The sequence below is a fragment of the Eriocheir sinensis genome, chromosome 2 (assembly GCF_024679095.1).
Source record: "Eriocheir sinensis breed Jianghai 21 chromosome 2, ASM2467909v1, whole genome shotgun sequence".
Classification (NCBI taxonomy): domain Eukaryota; kingdom Metazoa; phylum Arthropoda; class Malacostraca; order Decapoda; family Varunidae; genus Eriocheir; species Eriocheir sinensis.
Window position 1 is genome coordinate 13,435,122 of NC_066510.1, and position 15,776 is coordinate 13,450,897.

A 15,776-nucleotide genomic window follows, 5' to 3' on the forward strand; every position below is an offset into this window, starting at 1 on the left:
GTGGGGCCGTCGGGGGATGAACAGTCAGGGGCAGTCATGGGGGGCCATCAGGGGAAGAACGGTCAGGGGCAGTCATGGAGGGCCGTCGGGGGTGAACGGTCAGGGGCAGTCATGGGGGGCTGTCAGGGGATGAACGGTCAGGGGCAGTCATGGGGCAATCGGGGATGAACGTTGGGGCATTCATGGGGGCAGTCGGAGGAAAAACAGTCAGGGGTAGTCATGGGGCCCATAAGGGAAGAACGATCAGGGACAGTCATGGGGGGCCATCAGGGGAAGAACGGTGAGAGGCAGTCATGGGGGGCCATCAGGGGAAGAATGGTGAGGGGCAGTCATGGGGGCCATCAGGGAAGAATGGTGAGGGGCAGTCATGGGGGCCATCAGGGAAGAACGGTGAGAGGCAGTCACGGGGCGGTCGGGGATGTACAGTGAGGGGCAGTCATGCAGGGGCCATCGGGAAAGAACGGTCAGGGGCAGTCATGGGGGCCATCGCGGGAAAACGGTCAGGGGCAGTCATGGGGGGCCATCGGGGGAAGAATGGTCTGGGGCAGTCATGGGGGGCCATCGGGGGAAGAACGGTCTGGGGCAGTCATGGGGGGCCATCGGGGGAAGAACGGTCTGGGGCAGTCATGGGGCCATCGGGGAAGAACGGTCAGGGGCAGTCATGGGGGCCATCAGGGAAGACAGTCAGGGGCAGTCATGGGGGCCATCGGGGAAGAACAGTCAGGGGTAGTCATGGGGGCCATCGGGGGAAGAACGGTCAGGGGCAATCATGGGGGGCGGTCGGGAAAAACAGTCAGGGGCAGTCATGGGGGCCATCGGGGAAAAACAGTCAGGGGCAGTCATGGGGGCAGTCGGGGAAAAATGGTCAGGGCACTCATTGGGGCCATCGGGGAAGAACGGTCAGGGCAGTCATGGGGGGCAGTTGGGGGAAAAACGGTCAGGGGCAGTCATTGGGGGCCGTCAGGGGAAGAACGGTCAGGGGCAGTCATGGGGGGCGGTCGGGGGAAAAACGGTCAGGGGCAGTCATTGGGGGCCATTGGGGGGAAGAACGTTCAGGGACAGTCATGGGGGGACATCGGGGAAAGAACGGTTAGGGGCAGTCATGGGGGGCTGTCAGGGGATGAACGGTCAGGGGCAGGCATGGGGGGCCGTCAGGGGATAAACGGTCAGGGGCAGTCATGGGGGGCCATCGGGGAAAAAACGGTCAGGGGCAGTCATGGGGGGCCATCGGGGGAAGAAAGGTCAGAAGCAGTCATGGGGGGCCGTCAGGGGATGAACTGTCAGGGGCAGTCATGGGGGCCGTCAGGGGATGAACGGTCAGGGGCAGTCATTGGGGCCCATCGGGGAAAGAACAGTCAGGGGCAGTCATGGGGGGCCATCGCGGAAAGAACGGTCAGGGGCAGTCATGGGGGGCTGTCAGGGGATGAACGGTCAGGGGCAGTCAATGGGGGCCATCAAAGGAAGAAGGGTCAGAGGCAGTCATGGGGGGCCGTCATGGGATGAACGGTCAGGGGCAGTCATGGGGGGCCATCTGGGGAAGAACGGTCAGGGGCAGTCATGTGGTCGTCGGGGATGAACAGTCAGGGGCAGTCATGGGGGCCATCGGGGAAGAATGGTCAGGGCAGTCATGGTGGGCCATCGGGGGAAGAACAGTCAGGGGCAGTCATGTGGGGAAGTCGGGGAAAGAACAGTCAGGGGCAGTCATGGGGGGCCATCTGGGTAAGAACAGTCAGGGGCAGTCATGTGGGGCCGTCGGGGGATGAACTGTCAGGGGCAGTCATGGGGGCCATCAGGGAAGAACAGTCAGGGGCAGTCATGGAGGGCCGTCAGGGATGAACGGTCAGGGGCAGTTATGGGGGGCTGTCAGGGGATGAACGGTCTGGGGCAGTCATGGGGGCAATCGGGGGATGAACGTTCGGGGGCACTCATGGGGGCAGTCGGAGGAAAAACAGTCAGGGGTAGTCATGGGGGCCCATAAGGGGAAGAACGATCAGGGACAGTCACGGGGGGCCATCAGGGGAAGAACGGTGAGAGGCAGTCATGGGGGGCCATCAGGGGAAGAATGGTGAGGGGCAGTCATGGGGGGACATCGGGGGAAGAATGGTGAGGGGCATTCAAGGGGGGCCATCAGGGGAAGAACGGTGAGAGGCAGTCACGGGGCGGTCGGGGATGTACAGTGAGGGGCAGTCATGCGGGGCCATCGGGGAAAGAACGGTCAGGGGCAGTCATGGGGGCCATCAGGAAAAGCGGTCAGGGGGCAGTCATGGGGGCCATCGGGGAAGAATGGTCTGGGGCAGTCATGGGGGCCATCAGGGAAGAACGGTCTAGGGGCAGTCATGGGGGCCATCGGGGAAGAACGGTCTGGGGCAGTCATGGGGGGCCATCGGGGGAAGAACGGTCAGGGGCAGTCATTGGGGGCCATCAGAGGAAGAAGGGTCAGCGGCAGTCATGGGGGGCCATCAGGGGAAGAACGGTCAGAGGTAGTCATGGGGGGCCATCGGGGGAAGAACGGTCAGGGGCAATCAAGGGGGGCGGTCGGGGGAAAAATGGTCAGGGGCAGTCATGGGGGGCCATCGGGGGGAAAAACAGTCAGGGGCAGTCATGGGGGGCAGTCGGGGGAAAAATGGTCAGGGGCACTCATTGGGGGCCATCGGGGGGAAGAACGGTCAGGGGCAGTCATGGGGGGCAGTTGGGGGAAAAACGGTCAGGGGCAGTCATTGGGGGCCGTCAGGGGGGAAGAACGGTCAGGGGCAGTCATGGGGGTCGGTCAGGGGAAAAACGGTCAGGGGCAGTCATTGGGGGCCATTGGGGGGAAGAACGTTCAGGGGCAGTCATGGGGGGTGTTAGCCTTTTTGTTAGCAGTCTTTAAGTGTTTTTGTTTAAGTGTTATTTTTAATGTTTGAGGCGCGAACTGCTATCTCACGTCAGGTCCGGTGTACCGTTGCCTGCTTTCACAAGTTGATTGTAGTAGGTGAGATAACACAATAGCCTTTTAGTTGGCCGAGCGGTAGCCGTTATAAGTTCACTTTAGTTCACTTTAGTTCTCTCTCTCACAGGGTAAGTACAAATACAAAATGTATCTTAACTATATTAACAGTTGTACACAAAAGTTTACAGTTTACATGAGCGAGTCGCACGCACACCAGAGACAGCCACACCAACGTGCCCTGGGCCAGCGAGTCGGGGGAAGAACGGTCAGGGGCAGTCATGGGGGGCAGTCGGGGGATGACCAGTCAGGGGCAGTCAGGTGGGAGCAGTCATCGGGGGCCGTCAGGGGAAGAACGGTCAGGGGCAGTCAGGTGGGAGCAGTCATGGGAGGCCGTCAGGGGAAGAACGGTCAGGGGCAGTCATGGAGGGCGGTCGTGGGAAGAACGGTCAGGGGCAGTCAGGTGGGAGCAGTCATGGGGGGGCCATCAGGGGAAGAACAGTCAGGGGCAGTCAGGTGTGAGCAGTCATCGGGGGCCATCAAGGGAAAAATGGTCAAGGGCAGTCATGGGTGGCGGTCGGGGAATGAACAGTCAGGTGCAGCCATGGGGGACCATCAAGGGAAAAATAGTCAGGGGCAGTCAGGTGGGAACAGTCATGGGGGGCCGTCAGGGGAAAAACGGTCAGGGGCAGTCAGGTGGGAGCAGTCATGGGGGGCCGTCAGGGGAAAAACGGTCAGGGGCAGTCAGGTGGGAGCAGTCATGGGGGGCGGTCAGGGGAAAAACGGTCAGGGCAGTCAGGTGGGAGCAGTCATGGGGGGCGTCAGGAAAAACGGTCAGGGGCAGTCAGGTGGGAGCAGTCATGGGGGGCTGTCAGGGGAAAAACGGTCAGGGGCAGTCAGGTGGGAGCAGTCATGGGGGGCCGTCAGGGGAAAAACGGTCAGGGGCAGTCAGGTGGGAGCAGTCATGGGGGGCCGTCAGGGGAAAAACGGTCAGGGGCAGTCAGGTGGGAGCAGTCATGGGGGTCCGTCAGGGGAAGAACGGTCAGGGGGAGCTGTCAAGGGGTAGAAGTCAAGGGGGGAGCAGTTTTGAGGGGTTGTCATGGTCAGGGAGAACTGTCATGGTCAGGGAGCTCATCACGGTCACAGGATTGCCATGGTTTGGGGGGCCATCCTAACTAGTACAACACTCACTTCCCACTCAACTAACTGCTCTTCTGTTGTCCTCTATGTCTTCTACTAACCTTCAGACCTCCCAGAAAACCACAGAAAATAATGCAGAGACCAAAACAAGTGTGAAAATATCAATTAAATGTGTGCGGGAACCCACCTGACCTGACCTACTTAGATTTCTTACCTAGATGGGGAGAACCCCATCTAGAATCAGGTGATGCCTCCAACCAAGACAGCAAGTAGATTGTCCTTTAGATGTTCTGATGGTTGGCTAATGTGGCATCACCAAGACCACACAAACAACTGCCATAATACTCTTGAGTAAGTGCCAAGACAATATAGTCAGGTTGGCAATCCCAAGTGGAGACACAGCACAGCACAGCCACAGCACAGGACACAAGTTTACAAGTCAAAGAGATACTCAACAACCCAAAATCAATCAAAACCATACAAAATTTGACTGAGAGAAGTGTGGAGATGCCGTTTGAAAGCATTAACAGAATTCACCACGACAACTGATTCGGGTAAACTATTCCAAATGCTAATGACCCGCACTGAGAAGAAACGAGCTCGAACATCAGTGTTGTAACAAGGAACAAAATGCTTAAAGGAGTGGCCTCTTGTGTCTCTGTTGAGATTTCTAACAAAGAGGTGACCTAGATTCGGACAAAACCCTTTCAGAATGTTGAACACCATAATGAGATCAGCTCTAATTAATCTTCCTTTAATGGAATAAAGACTCAATCTAGCGAGGCGTTCACTATATGGCAGATCATGGAAATCGGTAATTTTCTTGGTCCACCTCCTCTGAACATTTTCTAAAAGCCTAATGTCTCCTGTATAACCAGTGAACCAAACCACAGAGGCAAAGTCCAAGATAGGGTGAATATGCGAGATAAAAACTGCCTTCACGAAATCAGATCTGCAGAGGGTACCCTTTAGAATACTGTAACAAATGCCTCCAGCCTGGCCAGTGATTTCTCTCACATGCAAATGAAACTTTAGGGAGGAATCCACCCTGACCCCAAGATCCTTATAGTTATCTACATCTTGTATGGGTTGGTTTCCAATAAAATATGGTAAAGGAGCAGGAGCATAAAGGAAATTCCTACAAAAGTTCATTCTGGCACATTTACCAACTGAGAAAGATAAACCCCAAGAGCTGCTTGTGTTGTAAAGAGTATTGATGTCTCTCTGCAAAATACTGTGAGAAATTAATTGGTTAGACTTAGAAATTTCTGTAGCTAGGTATAATTTAAGATCATCAGCAAATAAACAAAACTTACAATTTAGTTCTGAAACTACATGATTAATGTAAATGAGAAAAAGCAAGGGACCAATTACCGACTCTTGGGGAACACCACTGCTTACTTCCCCTCTATAACTCTTACTACCATGGACAACTACTTGCATCATTCTCCCACTCAAATAATCTTTCAGCCATCCCAGCAAACACCCCCCAATCCCAATACTAGACAGCATTGTGAGTAATAATCTATGATTAACAACATCAAAAGCTTTCTTGAAATCAAAAAATATCATATCTACTGACATACCACTATCATAGAAATGAGTCACATAGTCATAAGATACAACAGTTGCTCGAAAACTGATCTACCCGATCTAAAACCATACTGATGCTGTGAAAGTAAGTTATTATCTTCCAAATGAGAAGTAAGTTGAGACACAATTATTCTTTCAAAAGATACACAGCACACTGATGTCAAACTGATTGGTCTAAAGTTGAGGGGATCAGAATGGATTCCACCTTTGAACAGTGGCATAACATTAGCATCTTTCCAGTCTGATGGGACTTGCATTGATAAAAGAGATTTTCTGAGCAACAAGAGCAAAGGATAACTTATGGAGGGGGCACATCTCTTTAAAAATACTGAAGGTATACCATCAGGGCCACAACAAGCAGAAGATTTCAGCTTAGAAAGGATGATCTCAATTTTAAAAATATCAAAACTAAATATATTAAATATAAATGAATTGTCACAATGCTGAACAGGATAAGGATTCAATAAGTCAGCAGAAGAAAATACACCAGAGAATGCATCAACAAAAAGATCTGCCATGTCAGTTGTGTCAGCGCGCCAGCCATTATCTCCATACAGCGGTCCAATGGTGGGACACTGAACCTTCTTGCTGAGAAGATAGGAGTGAAAACGTTTAACATCAGGATTTCCGGGAGAAACTAAAGATCTTTCATATTTAATTACAGATTGATGGACAGCATCTTTATATTGAACAGATATTGTCTTAAAAGAATGCCACAACCTCAAGGCTATTGGGGAAGATCTGCCAAACTTTGACCGAGCATCCTTATACTCCAACCATACTTGGCGTTTATGCCGTTTTAAAGAAAGAGGTATAGATTTTGTCCAAGGAGGTTTCCTGATTCTGATGCCTTCATAATTGGAATAAATAGCTGAATGTCATTAAGCATTAAACTTTTAAATCTTAAATATGATTGTTCAATATCTAAGCCAAGGAATTCATTATCCCAATCAAAATTCAAAATGTGATGGTTTAACAATGTGTAGTTGCCATTATAAAAGTCAAAGTTGTTATGTACATTACTGATGTTTGGATTAGAACTAAATAAATACTCAAACAAGACTGGAAAATGGTCACAACCTGGAAAGGGGTCTATTAGATCGACATGGGAAATTCTATCATCTTCAGATTTAAAGACCAAGTCAAGTATATTATTAGACCGGACATAAGTACATTGCGTAACCCACTGTATAAGACCCAAAGATGAAAACAAATCTAGAAATCTAATATCAATAGAGGAAGTGCAATATGGAACCTCAGTGGACCAGACAACAGTAGGGAGAAAAAAGTCACCAACCAGTATTAATTCTTTTCCAACACAGAAAGATTCCAGGTGTGAAACGAGAGCAATATTATCTTCCAAAGAATTACTTAGGAGCCTGTAAACTAATAATATGGTAACGCCAAAATTAGGCAAAAATACCCCAACAGTATTCGGATGATCTGAATAAGTTTTCCCCACTTAAATATCATCTCAAATGTAAATCTTAACACCGTGAATTCTTAGATCTAAGGGAGAGTCATTTCAGAAAAATTTATAACCCGATATACTGATAACTGGATCAGAAACATTGCAAGTTAGCCCATGAGGGAAAGGTCGGTATGTCACTAGCAATGATTAATAAATTGTTGACACATGTTTCTTTCCATTAAATAAAACATGAGACACTTAACTTCAGGCACAATGTATATAAGCAGAAAAAAAAAAAAACGTGTGAAAAGAGAATTGACAAAGGAGTTGTTCTTGAGATTTACCGGACTAATGAGTCTATCCTAATTAACCTGTCATTACAAGCGCTCGGGTGTCAGGTATATCACGGCTTACTCTTTGACACCTTGGTCTACCTGAGCTCATCACAACAGGTGCATATAGACTAATGACCTCTAATTAGGGAGACACACCGTAATGACCACTGATGTTCCTTTCCTTTAATGTACAGTCCATCCCTCCTTCTCTCTCTTTTACCCGCTTACAGGCCTGATATTACCCCAACAAACAGTCGCAGTGAACAGTTTTGCTTAATTACCTCACACAACGGGCAGGTAATCTATGACAACTGTTAATTATTGATGTTTTTTTGCAATAGTTACGTCCGAGAAAAAAAAAAAACGAATGGAGAGGAAAAATATGGGTATCTATGAACAAATGGGCAGAAAAAATAGCCGAAAAATAGGCAGCAATATAAAAAAATGGGGAGAAAAAATGGCCCAAAAATTATAACAAACAAGAGGTAAAGTGAACCCGTTGCGAAGCGTGAATGATGACGCAATCCACGGCGCCCATATTATTGGAACCATATTTACGTGAGGCTGGTGGCCATGTGCTCGTGTGTGTGCCTGGCCCCTCGCCCCGCGGCCACCCTCGGCGTCCTGTAGTCGTCGCATGGCTGTAGGAGGCGGCCCGAGCCACACACCTTCCCGGGGCGCCATGGAGGGCCGTGCAGGGGGCGGGGCGGGGCAGCCACTCGGGGCTCCTCGGCCGGGCTCGGCGCCGCTCGTGCAGGTGCTCCCCGCCGCTCCGCCTGCCCCGCCGCCCCTGCCCCACGTCATCACGCCCCCCCTCGCCCACGTCATCGCCCCGGACCATGACGTCACGATGCCTGCCCCCGGAGTGACGCTCAGCCCCGAGGTAACAAGAGACCGGAGCTGGTTACGTCGGGTCATATTCTTAAACATTTCGGCGCCTAGATAAAAAAAAAAATTTAAATGATAATCATAAATCATAAATGTGATGATCGATATACTATATTGATTTTTACATTTCCCTCATACAACATTTCCTCCCCTAATTCTTTCTTTCCCTTTGTTTTTTTGCTTTTTTTTTTTTTTTTTACTATTTTACGGTAGTTCTTCCTCTTTCTTTTTTAGTAGTTTTTTTATGTAAGAGTCCGCCCCAAGCTTAAATGCACCTGATTTGATGGTGTTGCATGTAACGAGTAATATTAGAGTTGGAAAGTACTAAATGCATGATAGCTTGGACTAGTTCGGTAAATATCGCGAGAGGAAGGCGAGAGGCACTGAGCGATGATGCATCTTTTTTTGGTTGTTCCCTTTTTGTTTTGTTGCCCTTGAGCTGTCTCCCTTGCTGTAAAAAAATTAATTATTACAACATTCCACGTGGCCAGGTGTTGTCATTTACCTGTGACAATAATCAGCTGCGTCACCATATATCAGCTGATTATTTTATTTTATATGTGTCGTGGGTGCGCGCACCCACGACACATATAAAAGATTGTGTTGATATGATGATACTGTGTATATGTATTGTGACTTATATTCTTTATCATATTAAATAGTAACAGTTGTATTCTTTACCATATTAAATAGTAACCGTTGTATTCTTTACCATGTTAAATGAAATCAATTCAAATAAAGTTATAGCAGCTGAAGATAAAAATACCATAATATTTAATTAGAGGGACATAAATTTGTTCAATCAAAATATTCTATGATTGGATTTTCCTCTAATTATCGCATACCAATTAACGCTCAAATACTGTATCCCTTGCATAACTATATTTTCTGTAGAGAGAGAGCCTTCAGAATATTAATCTCTACAAAACTAACTATATCATGTAATCTTTATATCAGGACATCTTCAGTGTTACACTAACTATATATATCATATATTCTCTATATCAAGACATATCTACAGGACTAGATATATATCATGTTATCCATATTCAACCCGGTAGCAGCGGGGATCATGTTTCTTAATGGTCCCTCCAAGCGAGAAAAGTGAGAAAAAATCACCCCTCACACAAACCATTTCATAATATATATCAAATCATTTGTGATCAGATTATGTATCATCTATTTTTAAGGTTTTATATCATGGCACAAATTTGGCCCGTACGTCACTGCTACACGGTAAAGCCACAAATTTGGCCCGTCGCTGCTACCGGGTTAAAAAAAAAAAAATCTCTATGACAGTAAATATTATACCATGTTTGCAGGCAAGTTCCATACCATCTGTCACCGCCAATCTCCTCCATGGTGTTCCTCCCTCCACTGCCATCACCACCACCACCACTATGGGTGCTACAGACAACTCCATCACCACCACCACCACCACCACTGCTGCCTCTACCACTACTACTGTTAGCATTACTACTGCCACCACTACTAACAAGACCACCACCACTACCGACAACCCCACAACCGCTGTTCTACCAGACATTAAGGTCACTCCCACCTTCAGCATTGAGCCGGATTGGAAGGAAGCAGCACGGGAGCCGGTCCTCACAATCAGGTGCAAGGTGAGTCTCGTCATTACCAGGTGTAAGGCAAATCGTATCATGTCCAGGGCAAAGAAACCTACCCAGAGCTTTCAATAGCATCACCAAATTCACATCACATTTAAATCCTGCCAAGATATGACTAGGAAAAAAAATTACATTATGATATATACTGGCTTATATATTGATCTGTTTCTCCATATAACGTGTGTGTGTGTGTGTGACTACAGTATATTTCATCTAAGACAGGTGTCCATTCTGTGCAAATTTACTTCTACATTAAGAAAAGTATTAAGTGTTGCCTGATGCTCCTTTTCTCACAATCAAGTGACGTTAAAAGAATCACTTATTAGCCCAGTTATTTAAAATGTATAGCAGTTCTGTTGTCCAAGAAAATGGCAAGTAAATAATTGCAGAAAACTACAGCAGAACTGCACAAGAACAGGTTTGGGTCTGGGTCCCGCGGCAAATGCATCAGGCTGGGGAAGGAATGGTTGACGCCGACAGAGTTTGAGGTTCACTGCGGCCGCTCTGCCAGCAAAGACTGGAAAAGGAGCATCAGGTGCGTATCTGTTTTTTTACACAGCTGCATAGAGGTCCATGATTGAAAATGTGTGAAAAAAGTCAATTGTGTCTCATTCTACAGATAAGATGTACATGGGCTTAAGGTCAAGGCTCATGCTCAGTATATGGCTAACAAGAAATAATGTTATATTGCTTGGGTATTTACATTGACAATTTTGCTCCTTTTCTGGTGTTCCTACTTGTCAAGGTGTTTTTTTTATACTGGGAAATGTATGATTCAGAATTTTGGAAGCTGAAGTTAATTGTGTTCCATCTGAATAGGTTCCTTTTGATTAATGGGGCTCATTTCACAGTTAATGCTTGTATACAGCTGCTCTGGCAGATGGATACAAATAAAACATGACCTGTTTGTAGATGATGACCATGCAGAGTCAACTCCCCTAAAATCTCCTCTTTTGTCTCGCAGGTTTCAGGGTCAAAGTCTCCAGAGCCTGATTGATGGCGGCTTCCTTCAGATGCATGCCACCTCCTGTTCCTGCAGTGCTTGTCTACACAATGAAGAAGCTGTTAGTAATGTTTTAGTCATGTACATTTCATGGAATATTCATTATTATTAGGAATCACATATGCAACATTACTTTTTTTCAGATTTATATGTGAATCATTATGTCTTGAGATATCCTGCAGGTTGGTGTCTACATAAAAAAAATATCACATGAGGTTCTTGTCATGCTGAGATTGTTCTTGAAGGAAAGGAACATCTCGATAATGTCCTTTAATGCTTGTTATTCTAGGCCGGATCAATTCGCCTCCATCGTCCCTTCAAGAGGAAAAAGAGAGACCGCTTCTTCCTCGACACGGAGAAGGCTCTCAAGCAAGGAATTCCTGCCCGCCACTCACCTGCCACACCAACAGGTAATGAACACTGCTGATGTGAGAAGTTTTCTGTATAATTCATGAGCTCTTTTCAGTATTATAATCTTTATTTTAGGGTTTTTCTGTAACCCTTTGTTTTCTTCTTAAACATTAGTGACTCTGCCAGTATCTGGACTTGGAGAGTTGGCCATGGTCCCCAGTCTGGTGTTGGGGGGAGGCACCCACTCTCCTCCCAGAGCACTGTCCACTTCCCCCACGGTAGCATCCTCCACTGCCCCGCCAGTCATGTCCTTGGCTGCTCTACCTCTCGACAAGGCATGGGACCGCATGAGTGAGGTACTTTTCACATTTTCACAGTCCTTAATATCAAGGGCAACATCAACTTCTTGGGCGGTAGATATTAACCTGAACAGCCCCACACTATTTTGAGCTTTTTTTCACCTCAATCCCGAGCCCCTATCAAATTTTTTGTATTACAGAAATCAATTGTAAATGATCTAAAACTAAGAGGAAAAGGTATAATAACACTCATATCAGCTTATTTTTGCCTCTATAGGGGATGGCTATGGAGTGCGCTACGGTGCGTCCTCCCGCCCGACTGCCAACTTCCCTCATCTTGCGCGCCACTCTGACGTTGTATTATTCTTGCTCTAATGATGTTTGTAAGCAGTATGATTGTCTCTTTAACTACATACATGAACAACTGTGTAAAATTCATAGTAATAACTAAATATATACTATTTGTGTGTGTAAATTTATACCATACATTCACTTTTATTGTTGCGTCTGTCGATCTTACTGTCACTCATTATTGTCTTGGCTATTGACAAGGATTCCTTCATCACGGCGCCTGGGTAGAGTGGATGAGTTGCTATTTCTCATTTTTGCCCAAAATTGTTCAATTTACCATCGGGTTGAACTTTACAACAATAGGCTCATCAATCCCTCCTCTTGAATATGCAAAAGACCCAAAGTTCATAGAGTGAATGGTTTGGCTGTGGCCAAGTGAGGAATATACGCGTATGTAACTTTTGCCTCACAGCCGCCTCAAGTGCTGAATTCACTAGGGCTGTGGCTGGGTGTGACAGGAGTCAGGCGACACACACACACACATACACACACACACACACACACACACACACTCCCACTCCCACTCTCTCTCTCTCTCTCTCTCTCTCTCTCTCTCTCTCTCTCAAAGAGACAAAGAGCTACCACATGTCCAATTTGGAAACCCTTGGCTACCATACAAGCCACGTAAGTGAAGGGGGAAGTTGGTGTCGGAGATTGACGGTAGCGGGCCCTCAGTGTAGAAATGCGGTGTCGGCTATAGCCAACAGCGGGGCTGTACAGGTTAATAGCATTGCTGCGCCCATAAAAAAAGTGATCACTTACAAAATCAAAATGTGGCAACACTTAGATATGAGATGTCCAGATCATACAGTAATATATCCAGCTCTGTAAACATCATGCAGCTAATCATGTGGGTTTCCTTTTATTTGACATCTGGTATTATTATATTTCTAAACAGATTCATGTGTTCTTTGCTTTGCTGCCTCAAGTTAGTTAAGAGGTTGAGAAGTTATCTATGCAATAACCTTGCTTCTTTATCTTGATACTTCTTTCTTCATTTGTAAATATCTTTGTAGTATTCCTAAGCAAATTAGAGGAATCCAAGCACCTCTTCCTTACAGGTGTTGGTGGGTCTGGAGCGAAGCGTGTCCCAGGCTCACATCCTCCTGCAGGAGTTGAGAGAGCGGACCAGACAAGAAACTCTGAACCTGCGGCAGAAGCTCTTACAGGAAAAAGAGGAAGCTGTCACCCAGGCCAAAATTGAGGCTCAGTTCTCCAGCATGGCAAAGTTAGTTCTGTATCCTTGTTTGTATGAACTCGGTAGGAGGGTCAGAAGGGTGATAGGGCAAGCACAGTTATATCGTTTTTATGTATTTTGTTTATTGAAGGGAACAAAGCATTAAAAGTTAAAAGTAGATTGGTAATGAAAAGAAAGACCATAACCTGAAACCTTCCTCTCATTGCCTCAGTCCTTCATTGCTCCTTCATTAACTTGTATGCTCTTCAAGATCCATCAGATTCGAGACTCAGATCCTAATCATAAGTAGCATAAGAAACTAAATTCACCCTAATGGAACAGCCAATTGCCAGTGACTTGTGGGTCATTTGTATGCAGCACATTGAAAAACAGGCAGCTATAGGGTGAAGGGCAATTGAAATAGAAAATATTGATAAAAAATATTTTTGACAGGAATTTTTTCAATCCTCATCACAAGTATGATGTCTTAATTTGCAGGTCATCGGAGGGTTTTCTGGTTCAGGTGAGGGATGACGATGGTAACCAGTCCCTGCAGCCCATCATGCTGGACTCCCTGATCTCCAGTGTGCCAAGCCTCAACCCAGCACCCATCAATGGAGTCCACAAAAAAGTAGGTGATCTTTGACTGACTTCAATTATAAAACTATGTCTTATAAGCTAATGCTCGTAAATCAAACCTACGTGTCAAAACCCATTAAAAACAATAGAAGAAAGTCTGCCATTTTGAAAGGTTGAGCTTCTACAATCAATTATCAGATTGCATTTGTTTGTTTTGCAGTGTGTGAACTGCAATCGGGAGAGTGACTTTGAGTGCTCAGGCTGCCAGAACAGAGCCTACTGCAGCGCTTTCTGCCAGCGACGGGACTGGCCCAGCCACCAAGGGGAGTGTGGACGAGCCAGCCCCACTCAGGAGGACCCTCTGAACAATGTGTCTCAGGGTCCGGGCTACATCTTCATGCTTTCAGACTAAAAAAATATTATAATACACAATCCATGCCATTTTGACTTTTGTAATTTGATACAGTTCAGTATGTATATAGTTACTGAAGTTCCTTATATAAAAAACACCCTACAACTGAACTTTTCATATACTCAATAGTTAGCCTGTTTGTGATAGTGAGAGGCAAGTTTCAGGAACTGATAAGGCAGAAGCTGACCACATCTGATGGAAAGAACTGGGATTGTGACCTTGTAAATTCAGCAAGTTAAAGAGACTCAACTTACTACATTTGTACATATTTTTCCTTTGTCTTCAAGGGGTCAGCTGCTGCCTACATGTTCCTGCCACTTGCTGAGAATGGGAAAGAGCCTCATTATAGCACAATGAACATGATGTGCCTTGATAGCGTAAGGCAGGGGTTCTCAACCTTTTTGATCTTATGTACCCCTTCAAGTTTTTCAGTTTTGGTCACGTACCCCTAACCCAGAATGCAGTACCAAGAAGGTTAAAAAGAAATGCATGGTTTATCAAACACACACACACACACACACACACACATACAGTGGTCGGTGAGTGGTCTCAGTCCTACCCAAAGATCGGTACTACGAGCTCTGTGCTCTTCCGTAGGGGAACGGCTGGCTGTCTCGAGAGAGACCCGCAGCAGACCAAGAGGTGAATTACACACACATACACACGCACACACACACACACACACACTCTCCAGTATGTGGGCTCACACACTCTCCCTTGTGGGGGCACACACAATCTCTCTTGTGCGGGCACACTCTCTCGCCCTTGTGCGAGAACACACACTCTCGATCCCTTGTGCGGGCACACACATTCCCTTGTGCCGGTACACACACTCTCCCTTTTACAGGCACAAACACTCTCCCTTTAGTTTATGAAGTATAAAATGTATTATACATGTGAAATAGACAAACCTTTTCAAGCATTGAACCTAGGAGCTAGTGCTGATAGGAACTAATTACTATCATAAAGAAATACTTTGTGATTAGCTGCTACCATTAATAAAATATTCGTTTTTAAACCATTGAGGTTGTGGATTTTGTATGTCCATATAGAGTGGGAATTGAATGTGAAAAAGAATGCAAAATAATTATGAATGGCAAAGAAATGGAGGAGGTTAATGAGTTTAAGTACCTTGGATCTGTTATCTGTAAGCATGGTGGTACAAAAAGAGACAAGAGAAAGGGCTTTGCAAGGAAGAAAGGTGGTAGGGTCTTTGGGACGCATCATGAATGGCAGAAGTGTGATCATGGAGGTAAAGAGGGATTTGAGAAATACAGTAATAGTATCAACCCTCACATATGCAAGCAAAACATGGCCAGGAATGAGAGTCAGAGGTCTAGAGTGCAGGCAGTGGAAACGAGTTATTTGAGGAGTGCATGTGGTGTGAGTAGAATGGATGGAATGAGTAATGAAAGTGTGTAAAAGCGTTTTGGAATGTGTCACGTGGGTGAAGGGAAGAAGTGTGGAGTGGTGGAAGTGACGCGACGGACTTTAAAGTGGTTTGGTTACATGGAGCGAATGGAGGAGAGTAGGATGACCAGGAGGGTGTATGTGAGTGAGATAGAGGGAGGGAATGTTAGAGGATGACCTCCAGTGAAATGGAGAGATGGGGTATAGGAGTACGTTAGGGAGAGGGGGCAAAGATCAGTGAGAAACTTTGAGCAGGCAAGGAGGGAGTGT

The 15,776-nt window shown here is 46.5% G+C and overlaps 3 protein-coding genes across 15 annotated transcripts in view; 2 read left to right on the top strand and 1 right to left on the bottom strand.

The window, feature by feature from the left end:
* Positions 1 to 8,111, bottom strand: part of LOC126999513 (ABC transporter F family member 4-like) — a 30,474-nt gene extending 22,363 nt beyond the window's left edge. For 5 of the 11 annotated variants that reach the window (XM_050862205.1, XM_050862259.1, XM_050862237.1 and 2 more), the window contains exon 1: positions 7,964 to 8,111. The gene's annotated coding sequence lies outside the window, so the exon portion shown is untranslated. Of the gene's footprint in view, positions 1 to 2,923; positions 2,942 to 7,561; positions 7,577 to 7,963 lie in introns of those variants that run through there. The other 6 variants (XM_050862199.1, XM_050862226.1, XM_050862188.1 and 3 more) reach the window with 3 other exon arrangements.
* Positions 770 to 4,615, top strand: LOC126998203 (keratin, type I cytoskeletal 9-like). The gene is made up of 3 exons (XM_050859674.1): positions 770 to 1,012; positions 3,177 to 3,774; positions 4,443 to 4,615. The coding sequence occupies exons 1-3, from the start codon at positions 770 to 772 to the stop codon at positions 4,613 to 4,615; spliced, it is 1,014 nt and encodes a 337-aa protein (XP_050715631.1).
* Positions 8,043 to 15,121, top strand: LOC126999555 (deformed epidermal autoregulatory factor 1-like). 3 transcript variants are annotated; one of them, XM_050862305.1, is made up of 10 exons: positions 8,043 to 8,288; positions 9,616 to 9,918; positions 10,314 to 10,459; positions 10,889 to 10,988; positions 11,217 to 11,337; positions 11,453 to 11,634; positions 11,855 to 11,956; positions 12,990 to 13,156; positions 13,604 to 13,736; positions 13,905 to 15,121. In XM_050862305.1, exons 1-10 carry the CDS (start codon positions 8,043 to 8,045, stop codon positions 14,094 to 14,096), a joined length of 1,692 nt encoding a protein of 563 aa, XP_050718262.1. In that variant the 3' UTR covers positions 14,097 to 15,121. The 3 variants fall into 3 exon arrangements, with proteins under 3 accessions (XP_050718262.1, XP_050718273.1, XP_050718282.1); XM_050862316.1 differs by lacking the exon at positions 11,855 to 11,956; XM_050862325.1 differs by lacking the exon at positions 13,905 to 15,121 and having other exon boundaries at positions 11,855 to 11,960.
* Positions 15,122 to 15,776: the final 655 nt, after the last annotated feature.

Excerpts from the sequence above, each read along its gene's own strand:
- LOC126998203 (XM_050859674.1), top strand. The coding sequence starts at position 770 with ATGGGGGGCGGTCGGGAAAAACAGTCAGGGGCAGTCATGGGGGCCATC. Across the intron at positions 1,013-3,176 it reads GGGCGGTCGGGGGAAAAACG|CGAGTCGGGGGAAGAACGGT; the intron begins GTCAGGGGCAGT and ends GCCCTGGGCCAG. Across the intron at positions 3,775-4,442 it reads AAACGGTCAGGGGCAGTCAG|GTTGGCAATCCCAAGTGGAG; the intron begins GTGGGAGCAGTC and ends CAATATAGTCAG.
- LOC126999555 (XM_050862305.1), top strand. The coding sequence starts at position 8,043 with ATGGCTGTAGGAGGCGGCCCGAGCCACACACCTTCCCGGGGCGCCATG. Across the intron at positions 8,289-9,615 it reads GAGTGACGCTCAGCCCCGAG|GCAAGTTCCATACCATCTGT; the intron begins GTAACAAGAGAC and ends CCATGTTTGCAG. Across the intron at positions 10,989-11,216 it reads GTCTACACAATGAAGAAGCT|GCCGGATCAATTCGCCTCCA; the intron begins GTTAGTAATGTT and ends TTGTTATTCTAG.